General features: G+C 35.6%; 1 protein-coding gene across 7 annotated transcripts in view; it reads left to right on the plus strand.

Annotated features, from left to right (window-relative positions):
• The window catches only part of LAMA2 (laminin subunit alpha 2), a 320,859-nt gene that overhangs the window by 216,846 nt on the left and 91,955 nt on the right, over positions 1–12,058 (plus strand). For 6 of the 7 annotated variants that reach the window (XM_042877434.1, XM_042877458.1, XM_042877450.1 and 3 more), the window contains 5 exons: positions 452–569; positions 3,087–3,221; positions 3,894–4,018; positions 6,987–7,073; positions 8,902–9,095. In XM_042877434.1, the coding sequence (XP_042733368.1) occupies positions 452–569; positions 3,087–3,221; positions 3,894–4,018; positions 6,987–7,073; positions 8,902–9,095 (659 nt within the window). The remainder of the gene's footprint in view (positions 1–451; positions 570–3,086; positions 3,222–3,893; positions 4,019–6,986; positions 7,074–8,901; positions 9,096–12,058) is intronic. The other variant, XM_042877467.1, reaches the window with a different exon arrangement.

The raw sequence follows: 12,058 nt of genomic DNA on the forward strand, positions 1-12,058 counted from the left end.
AAAAAAAAAAAAAAAAAAAAAAAAAAAAAAAAAAAAAAAGCAAATGTAACCTGTGCTTTAAAGTCTGTTTAGCAGCTTGTTAGGCTGCTTTATTTGCTGGATATATATTTTATTTTATTTTAATAGTTGCCTCATTAAAAGCTCATTTAGTGAACAATTTTTATTGCTGTACCTGTCATGAATTGGAACTGCATTTAATGTGTGTCTTCGATTTCTTAATGAGTCCCTCTGAATGAAAAATCAGATTTGAGCTATTGTTAGTAGTTTCACTAAAAAGAGATGAAGGAAAAAAAAAGCATTAGGAATAGCAAAAATGTGCTCTTTTATCTCCTATAAGCCAGAAAGCCTGCAGAAAGCCAAGTAAGGCAATATTCCACCATACAAGATGAACTGGTTTTGAGTTAATGTTTCACTACTCTTATTGAAGATGGTTGCTCCCTTTTTCTTTTAGGATTTCTGAGATCTCAATGGAAGTTGCTGAAGGTGGCATTGTTTCTGGAATGACTCCTCAGGCTAATTTGATTGAGCAATGTGACTGCCCACTGGGTTACTCTGGTTTGTCTTGTGAGGTACATTAATAATTTTACTTTCAGTAGAAGTATTTCTGCCCTCTATGTTCCAATTCTTAGTAAGGTGTGACTAGCAATTATTGTGTGGATTCAGTTAACTGAGATAGATGTTCTCAATATCTATCTTACAAGGAATTTTAGCCCTTTTTTTTTCCTATTAAGTAAATACGAGTCACAGTGTGTGAATGAGGCTGACCAAGTTGTTTCGGGCAAATGAGAGCTTAATACTATTGTATTTATGTACAACACATTGTACTATGTTGTTGTGTTTTAGTGAGGCCATTATATGCAATACATCTATAATACCGTGTCTGTCTAAAGACAGAACTATAGGCATCATTTTATCAAGGCCATGATTCATAGCATGTGTGGAGAAGCACAAAACGCAAGAAGTCTCTATGTCCATACACCTGAATGCATGTAAATGCACACACACAAGAAATTCAACTAAATTTGCTCTGAAGTACAGTTGAAGTGACTTGTTCTTTTGTTGTTGGTTTTGTTGTTGGGTTTGGGTTTTTTTTTTTTTTTTTCAAACTACTAAAATAGACTACATTTTCCCAGGAAAACATATGATAATGTAATTAGAACTTTATTTCAATTCACACCGGGGGCTAGAATAAATATATCAGTTGCAGCCTTCATACTTTGTGCCTAATTGTGCAATCTTCACATGCTCATAACTTAGTTTATTTTTAGTGTTCTTGGTAAAGCTTATGGTATGTTTTTGAAAGATTTATTTAATTTCAACATGGAAAAAGCATTTGATAACAAGGCATTTTTTAAGCAAATGCTGAAAGAGTGCATGTATCTATTTCATGGTTTATCCTGCAATTCCATTGTGAGGACTAAGTGCAGAATGTTTTTTACTAGAAAGTGAAAAAAAATAGAAATTTCCTATATTGTTTTTCTCTTAATTCAGAAGCAGGCTGAAAAAACAGTGGTAAGAGTTTTCCTTGTGGCTACTTCTAAAAAACTTCCAAGCTAACGATGAAAAATATAGTCAACTACATCATGTTTTGTAAATGTTCCATTTCATCTCAGAGATGCTTGCATCAAAATAGATGACAAGAATGTCTGCTGCCTATCAGAAGAAAAAATACAGCTAGAGGTTAGACTTTGAGAATGTACCATATATTTTTACACCAATCCTAAAGTCACTGAACTTGTAAACCTGTGCTACGTAATATTTTATATTTGGACAAGGACTTCTTTGGGGATGAACAGAGAAAAAAAAATAGTAAATTATAGTAAGAAACAAAATTACTTTCATATGAGATTATTTATCTAAATTGGAATTCCTTGCAAACCATGAAAAAGCAGATAGACTCTATGCTTCAGGGATCTTAATGTAGTCTAAGTCAAAATAAAGGAGAAAAGCAGAAGTGAGTTAACTTGCTTTCCATGTGATCAAAAGAAAATAATTGTGCTTATGCTTTTTTCATGACTTACTCCTGGATGTTTTGGCAATGATTATAAAACTGTCAGAGTGGAGTTGTATGAATACAACAGAGTATGTCAGGCAGGACTTGACTGGAGAATCCAGATTTTGATAATGAAACATTACTTACTCCAAATTCTCTTTTCTTTATTTTGTATCCACTGTATTGCTGTATGGGAAGGTTCCAAAAGCACAAATTGAGGTCAGTGGTAGGAAACAACCACATTGGTCTATCCTAAAGGGTACTGGGGGTTTATACATGGGATGAGTGACTTACCCTAATAGCCTAAAATATCAAAATGGACTTGTTTCTAATTTTATGCTTTCTGGGAGTTATGTAGACACTTTAATACGTTTGCATAATAAGCCTGAAATAAAGATCACGTGCTGGATTTTGTGTGTGTCAGCATCACTAACAATATTTGAGTTACTCTTAAAATTTTATTGCGAAACTTGGGTAGGAAAGACTCTGACAGATAAATAAGATATGGGGCTAATAGTCTCAAGACGTGGAAAACCTTTAATATTTCAAATTCTCTATTTTTATAGACTTTACCTTATATAGCTATAAATAATGCAGCCATGCAGTCATTTTTTGATTGTCATCTGGTTTTTGCTTGTTATCCATCAGGCAGTATGTAGGCAGATATTAGCTTGTCAAACCTGAAAAACTCACCAAGGGTGAAGGAAACGGAATCTCATGCTTTCTCTCCACAGTCCATGCAAAAATTTTTTATTAAAAACAAACCTTATTCTTAAGAAATGAAAGGAAGTTTTCTCGATGCACAGTGAGAGCAGTGAGGTGTTTGGCATTTGAATGAAAGGCCTCTCAAGCTGTAATATGAAAAGTCTGGTGCCAGTGGAGTGCTCCAGGGAGTTTTCAGCACTGTTTCCAATTAGGGCTGGCTCTTGTTATCTGCAAAGTGCTGTATATTGTTTGTAACACAGGTGGAAGTCTGTCAGGTTCTTTTCACATCTTGTAAAAACTGGTGATTGGGAAGATAGGCTTGCAATGCTCCCTATACTCCGTTCACTCTGTAATGATCTGTTTTCCTGTGCATCTTTTTTTATTGCAGTCGTGCTCTCCAGGATTTTACAGGCTTCCAGTCTCACATGGAGGAAGGATAACTAGTCAGTCCCTAGGTGCCTGTGTTGTGTGTCAATGTCATGGGCACAGTGCTACGTGTGACCCTGAAACATCAGTTTGTCAGGTACATTTGTGAACTTAATATAGGTTAATCTTGTGTAAATGAACCAAGTTAAAATAGAGGATGATAATTTAATCCAGTTTTACTTAAATTGTTGCCAATTTACTGAATGGAAAAAGTGAACTGTTCATCTTTAAAGTTTTCTTTTTGTCTAATTTAAGATTATGCAGTACTTTCTTGCTTCTGAATTGTTACTTATGTAAAAGCCTGACTGCCTGCAGATTAATAATCTGCAATTTGCATGTGTCTTGCAATAAACACGATATTGCTCTTACATGTAATAACACACGACCTGATACAGGAAAATTGACTTGTAATTGATCGTTTTCCCTCCTTCAGTGACTAGAACATAAAGTGATGAATGGGTTAAAAGATTCCTTATGATACATTTGGCCAGCTACAGATCTCCATTCATTCACCTTGTAAGGCCGTATGTATCACAGCACACGTTTGATAGATGTTCAAAGCAAGTGGCCCCGCTGTGAATTATATCAGGAGTGATATATAACTATAACAGTTATAATATATATCAATATATCAATCAATATTTAAAATATCAGTAAATTATAACTTTGAATCTCAATTCATTTGAATCCCTAAGGTTGGGAGCAGAATGTTGTCTGCTTTTTTTGTAATTATCAAATGCTGCTTTCATTCTGGCTCATTTCTCTGCAGAATTGTCAGCACAATACTGCCGGTCAGCACTGTGAGAGATGTGCACTGGGATTTTATGGCATTGTCCGAGGATCTCCAGAGGACTGCCAGCCTTGTGCTTGTCCCCTATCCATTTCCAGTAACAAGTAAGCATGCAAGCGTATGACAAAGAATTACCTTTCCAGTAAGCAATAACTTCATTTAAGGCTCACTGTGTCTTCTTTCAAATGGCTGCAGGAGGACTGCATCACAGAAAGTCGTACTAAAATGTTTTGTATCTACTCACTGCTAATTGATCTTCCCTTAAATGTCAGAAATTGCTCCCTTGTTAATTTTTGATTAATAAATTAGTAAGTGGTAGAAAATGCAATATTCAACAGATAATGAATGTGTGTTATAGAGGTATTCTCAGCTAGATCAGAATTCAAGTACAATATGGCCACAAAGGAGCTATAAAAAGCCCTATGCTCATATTTTATGTGGGTTATAAATGTATTACAGTGCTTTTCTTGCTCCACTATGGAATTTATTGATTCCTTATTTAATGTTACATGAGTTTTAGATGATTTTTGAAAGATAGAATAATTTAAAAGCAATATAGTTATTGCAGTATAAATTTTATTGGTCGATTTATGCTAATGAGCTTGGCTATGGTATTTCTGCATGTGTTCCTAATAGATGATGCTTTAGCACTTGAGATTTGTTTCCTGCTTTGCTGAAAAGCTCTTAGCATTATTTGGAATCATATAGTTCTGCTCTGCAAAGGTTTGTGTTTAATGATTGTTCCATTGAAAGGTTGCAAGTGTTCTTTAAAATCATTTTTTTCTGTGTTTTGATTGACCTTTAGGATGTTTTGGGAGTATTTCAGTCAGTGTATCTTTGAAGTGTTTTGTTTTGTTTTTTTTTCCGTCTTCATTTTATCATTTTTAAGTGGTTTGAAGTTTTCTTTTTTCTTTTTTTTTTTTTTTGAAGCAGGGCATTTGTTTTGCAAACATCCATTGCTAAACACATTGTGATCTTTTCTCCAAAGCAAGTACTTTTTACGAAAAATTTCAAACCTTGTAAAAACCAAAAAGAAAGCAACCAAAAGAATTATAAAAAGGGATTAAGAAAGTTCCCCTCATCTTAGAAAATTAGAGCATAGTCTTGACTATGGGCTTTTCTTTTTTTTTGTTGTTGTTGTCTCTTTTTTCACAAGCATGTTTTCTGTTACAGCTTGGTTATTTGTTTTACTTACTGATGTCAGCAAAAGGCATCCAAGTCACAAAAAGTAAGACTAACTTCTGTGTGTGCCTTGGGTGAATAGGCAAACTACAGAGCTGCCTCAGGATGAGAGAAGGATGGTAAACAAAATACCTGTTCTTCTTGCAGCCGTACTGTCTGCATGAGCCTAGATGTTGTCAGGGTCACGATTGTATAAAAGTGATCTTCTGGCCTTTTTTGTTTAAATGTCGTTGTAGGAGATAAGTGAATAAAACTTATGAGCTTAGTAGAAACATACTATGCTACTATCATAGTCATTCAGTTTTTTAGTGGTTGTCTGGAGAGGACACAGATATGAGCATGTCCAGAAACAGAGCTCCTTATTTTTGTACTGCTTCGCTAAGATGTCTGTAGGCAGGAGGGTGGGGCTTACTGCTTCTGTAGCTGTAAATCAACAATTTAAATACATGTAGAGTCAATGAACAGAAACAGAAAACATCAGAAAAATATACATCCCACACATGTTAGAAATGGAGATCACCACATATTTGAATGAATATGTCGATCTGTCTGTACATTTCCATGTTTCCACTGTTGATAGATGATTCCTGAAGAGTTGGCATAGATTCCATGCCTAACTAGGTGGGATAAATCTGTTCCATAAAGCTATATTATTAGGCAGAAAACCATAGTATCACGCAAAAAATTTGTACTATTTGTGTAGCTCAGTAAAAGCTCTTAAAAATACTAGTGAGGGAAAAAAAAGAATTAACAAAATAACTAAATGCAAGTATTCCATGGTAGTTGATTAATCATAATCTGCATGAAATGCACATAGCTAATGAGCTGTCTTATTTGTTTATTATGCCGTGGCTGACATGATAATATTTGTGAATGTGTGATGCAATTATTTTTATTTATGAAATTTTACAGAATTCCATTGAAGTTTTAAGTTTTAAATACTGTTTCATAGTTTTGTATAAAGCAAAGATAATGAACTGTTTATAGGAGTGTGGATCAATTGTAATGGAGCTGAAAATTTGTTGGATATTGAATGTGCGAGTAGTAGATCAATTTGTTTATATTTTTTGCAGGAGTGTAATTTTATTACTCATTCGAGCACTATTGATTTAATGCAGTATAAGCAAGTTATGATAGGATGCTGACTGTACTGTACAAGAAAGAACTCTAGGTTTGCCACTAGCAATCTCTGCTTTTCTGGCTCTACTTCCTCAAATAGTTGAGTGATTTTCACAGTATTTATATTCAGTTTCTTTTCACCTCTCAGCACTGTTTTTCTGTTTTTATAACTGTGTAGGTACTTAATAAACAAATGTTAATGCAGCATCCTACTTTACACAGTTCCCATGGGTACACACTGATGTCACTAGTTATTCATATATATCATGACTTAATAAAAATAAGTTGCTGTCATCTGTGATTAAAATACGACCATTCCTTAATCATGAAGAAGATAGTTTTTAGATTATTCAGACTGTAGGCAGCCTTTTGTCTTCCTTATATTCAAACTAGCATTAAATAAGATTGGAAGGACTAGATATCTGATGGCTCAGTTTCTTAATTCCATCTTGCACATCCTTTCCTTAAGTTTGCTTTCTTGATCACTGTGAGTGACAGCACCATTCAGCCTTGCAGTCCTACAACATGGGTATTGCTGATTCACATGCCTCTTTGGATTCCCATCTTTTTGATTCTGCCCTTCCGGCATCTGTCTAAATTTTGCCAGAAGTTTGCAGAACTCTTGAAAAGGAAGAATGTCTCACAGGTAGCACATAAGAAACTGCTGTCATTTGCATTGAAACATAAAGCTTGCCACTGACCCTCATACAGCACAAGCTATATGATGCAACAAAGCACAAACAGTTACTTTTTCATTTGCTTTTGCTTTAGTTTTAGCCCTTCTTGTGTTGTGGAAGGACCTAGTGATTATCGGTGTACTGCATGCCCACCTGGATATGAAGGCCAGTATTGTGAAAGGTAGGATGAATGAAAAAAGAGGCAAGTAACACATGAGTGAGGGAAAGCAATGTCCTTCAGTGCTACGAGTGTATGTTTATTGATGTTTAAATGCATACTTTCAAATAAGTTATTTGCTTTTTAAATATTGTTCAAACTCAGCTGCAAAAGACCATTCCTACATACTGTGAATTGTGTTACTTATACCACTGATATTGTCTTAAAGTCTTTGTTTTTTTCCCCTGGACCACAGAAATAAATACATATGTGTATATATACTACATTTATCTAAAATTACATGCAATGCTTAATAGTGTGACTTAATGTCATCCTTATCCTTTATTCAAGTGATTATATTGTCCCCATGACACTAACTGCAAAAAACATTTATATGTAAATATATTGATGACAAAACTGCAAACTAGCAGTCCAGAAGATAGCTATTGTCTCATCCATAGCAACACAATAGGATTATGATCTCACAGAACTATAGAATCATTAGAATTGGAAAATACCTCTAAGATCATCTAGTCCAACTGTTCACCAACAGCAATATTGCCCACTAACTGTGTCCTCAAGTACTACATCTACCCATTCCTTAAACACCTCGAGAACGGTGACTCCATCACTTCCCTTAGCAGTCCATTCCTATGCTTATTCACTCTTTCTGGGGATAAATTTTTCCTAATATCCAATTTGAACCTCCTTTGTTGCAATTAGAGGTTGTTCTCTCATTCTGTCGCTAGTTTTGCAAGAGAAGGGGATGACCCGCACTATGTCACAACCTCCTTTCCAGATGGTTGTAGAGAGCCATAAGGTTTCCCCTGAGCCTCCTCTTCTCCAGACTAAAAATCTCCATTCCCTCAGCCTCTCTGTATAATGCTTGTGCTCCAGAACCCTTACCGACTTTAATGTCCCTGTCTGGACATGCTCCAGGGCCTTGATTCCTCTCTTGTAATAGGGGACCAAAAACTGTACACAGCACTTGAGGTGCAGCTGTACCAAAGCTGAGTACAGGCCAACAATCACCTTCCTGGTCCTGCTGACCGCGCTATTTCTGATACAAGGCAAGATGCCATTGGCTTTCTTGGCAACCTGGACAAACTACTGGCTCATCTTCAGCCAAATGACAACCAGCACCCCCAGATCTTTTTCTCCATGCTGCTTTTCAGCCATTCTGCCCCAAGCCATGCGTTGCATGGGGTTGTTTTGACCAAACCGCAGGATCCAGCACTTGGTCTTGTTCAACTTCATCCTACTGCCTCAGCTCAGCGATCGAGCCTGTCCAGATCTGTTTATAGGGTTTTCCTTCCATCAGGCAGATCAGCACTTGCTCCCAACCTGGTGTTGTCTGCAAAATTACTGAGGATTCAATCAATTCCCTCATCCAAATCATCAATAAAGATATTAAACAGGATGGGCCCCAGAACTACCCTTATTTGTCTGTATCTCATTTAATAAGTGACTTTGTTTCTAATGCAAAATACAAGCAGTTAATGGAAGGAGAAAAAGATCTGTAGATTATACATAGCTAATGTACATACATAGCTAATGTAGGAACTTCTGTGTCATGGCATAACAGAAGTTTAACTGAAATCACTTCTGCATACTCTTTCTGTCTAGACTGCTCCATGTCCTGGTTATGAGATTATGCCCATCATTGTTGCATTGGACCATCTGCAATATTTTCTCCTACAAATGCATGCTGAGTGATATATTGCCACAGATTTTTTTTGATGGTTCATGAATTGTTTTTCCCATACTTTTTGTTTACAGTCTTGTTAAGTATTCATTATAATACACTATGCTTCTCTGTTGACCAAATTTGTTTTTTATTTGCAATGTCTAGATGTTCTCCTGGCTACACAGGAAATCCACAAACCCCAGGAGGATCCTGCCAGGAATGTGAGTGTGATCAGTATGGTTCCATGCCTGTCCCCTGTGACCCTGCCACTGGAGTGTGTACTTGCAAGCCTGGATTCACAGGGTGGAAGTGTGCTGGCTGTGAACATCGATATGCACGTGATGGCATGAAATGCATTTGTACGTATACTAACACAATTTTGGAGAATACACGTTTTCCATATTTCAGAAATTCAATCCTGCTATTGCAGCAGTCAGTTGTGTGGCTTCCTTTGAAAATGCTTGTCATGTTTCTTACTGCTTTAGCATTCTGGTCTATTTTTTTCGCAAGCCTTGAAATGTTAGGAAAATTCTCAATAATTCTTAAAATGCTCACTGAAAATTGTCAGCAAAACTTGGAAGGATGTTTTTCTTTTGCCTTTTGAAGTCTGTAGTTTTGCTAAGGGTTGGCATCGGTGTTGTGAAAGATAAAATATTTGCTCTTAGTGATTTTTTTAGTGTTGTCCTAAACGTTTAACCAGCAGTTGCAGTGCTTTGTGTCACAAGTCACATAGAGAAACAGGAAAGTTTTCATCAAAGTTTTCTTGGTTATGTTGATTCAATAACCATTTATATTATTTACAAGATGCAAATGTGGCAGCATGAGATATACAGGAACAAATAATATATTTTACTAAAAAAGAAAATAATACCTGATTTAGCCTAAAACATCAGGTTTCATCTTACAGTATTGATATCTTTTGCCCTACCTTTGCTTTTGATATATACTGATCGGTTTGTCTTTTATTATGGTTTGGAATTTTTTCCCATTAATTGAGTAATGTTGTTTTTGAGAACATAGACCTTTTCCTGTTATATGCTTATGTCCAATCAAATAATAATAAAAATCAGGCAACAACATTTTTCTAGAATACATAATAAATCTTGACCAAAAAGTAAGGCATTTTCTTTTCCATTCCTCTTCCCCATCTCCCCTACCCTGAGTAGAAACTAATTTTGATATCCTTTCTTTTTTCTTTCCCCCTCAAGGCTAACATTTTTCATTTTAAAATAGAATATAGATACAGATCCAGTAAGCTCACAGTATGCTATACTTACTATATGCATCTTTAATATATATTGGAACAGAATAATTAACTAGTTTTCACATTTTTTACCTTACGTTTTATCTACAACAGGATTTAAATTAAAGCTTATTCTATTTTGAAGGGATTTTGGCCTGTGAGAGGTGCATGTAACATCAAGGCAAATAGATATCATACATGCAGCCTCTTTTTCACAGAATGTGGTCAGTCTGTGTCTAAATACCCAGAGGTCTGAGAAGTCTACGGCTCTCTAACATTAAAATCGATTAGTGCAGCCCCAGCAAACTGTAAGCAATTTAAAGACAAATTGGCAAATAGAGAAACACAGGAAGTGCTAAAAATGAATAAAAACATCAAATCCGTCATGTGTGGCTTTTTTGAGTGGATAAGCAGGAGGCTATTAGCCAAGTAAGGCTTTACATAGCCATGTGGGGCTATAGAGTGCAGAACACAGTTTCACTCAGCTTAATTTTTATGATCAGTTCTTGGATAGTGACTTGGGTTTCTAAGTGTGACTACTAAATTCAGTGCTCTCACATTATTAGTCCTGGTCTTAGGTACAATTCTTTTTTGAAAATGAGTGGAGAAATTGCTTGGAATATATACATAAATATTTTTATTAATAATGTGGTGTCAGTTCATTAATGGAAATATGATTGTACTTAAGGAAAATAAAGTTCTAGTGTCCTGCAGTTTGATGTAATTTAGGACTTAATATTCTTTATCTTAAACACTGTTTCAAATTACTTCAAAATGAATGCAAATAGACTAGACTTTCAGAGAAGTAGCTACACATTCAAATCCATCTCACAGCTTGTGTGCCAAGGACAAATATAATCATGAATTAAGTTCCTAGCTCTTGCAGTTACAAAATTTTTAAATAACTGTTTTCCAGAGTGGTACCTGAATGAAAATAATTTTTTTTCCACATCCTGAATATCTGTTCAGGACTAATTCCAGGACTAGCCATTGTTTTCAGCCATGGACACTCCTCATGTTTATTCAGGATGGAAGAGTTTCTTTTTATAAAACAGGTTAAGTGAAAGTTTTCATTTGTAGTAGTTTTCCAATTTGTTAATCAGACCGTTTCATTGTGTGGATAATAAGGTTAAAAATCTCACTATCAATAGGAAAAGCTGTGTGCAGGCAAATCCAATTTTCCACCAAAATTCCACCACCGTTTTTCTACCTGGAGCAGCATTTTTGTTTCTGCTAGATAATTGATTTTCATCTGAAAAAAACCAATCCTTTGACTTTGTATACAGACATTTCATGTCATTGCTAGAAGGGAGGATGCAAATAAAGAGATTTCTTTCTGTAGGTCACAAAAAAAAAAAAAAAAAAAAAAAAAAAAAAGAGCCACCTAGAGAAGTAGATAGGAGGCACCTAACTCTCCCCTGTAACACAGAAACCAGTCACTATGGCACTATGTCAATAACATCACTGTCATGAATTACAAAAGCTGCTTTAATATTTCAGTAGAAAATTCATGATTGTTTGCTCTCATTACATGCAGTTTATTTTGCTTAAAGATTCCTCAACCTCATATAGCTCCAAATCTGCCTTTGCTAGTGCAGGGCAATACTCCTGGCACAGACTGATCGATAAACCCCTTTTGGAGCACATGTACTATGCTAGACAAGGGTACTGTGGCAAGCACAAACTTGGTGGAAATCTGTGCGTGGTTAACACTATCTCATGTCACAGGCTTCAGACCACACAGCCGTGTTTTATTTAACTGTTAGAAATACATTGCTGCAGCCCCTAATGTTCTTTAACAGTTGCTGTCAAAAAACCATTAGAAACATCTTTCAGAGAAGTCCTAAGGATTTCTTCTGTTACTCCCGTAGTGTTTCACTGTTCCAGTCTGATTTTAATGCAGCTGAAAATTTGGTACTGTGTACAGTATATTTTTACTTTTGTGTATCAACCACTTCCAAACTACTTGGTAAACACTCTTCTGACTAGCTTCTGGTGTAATGAAGCCTTAATGATAATAATAATAGTGATTAAGTACTTTAATGTACAGAAAATTAATGCCGTATGTAGAATCCTGTT

Source organism: Lagopus leucura, unplaced genomic scaffold (genome assembly GCF_019238085.1).
Source record: "Lagopus leucura isolate 7727_CA_CO unplaced genomic scaffold, USGS_WTPT01 Super-Scaffold_73, whole genome shotgun sequence".
NCBI lineage: Eukaryota > Metazoa > Chordata > Aves > Galliformes > Phasianidae > Lagopus > Lagopus leucura.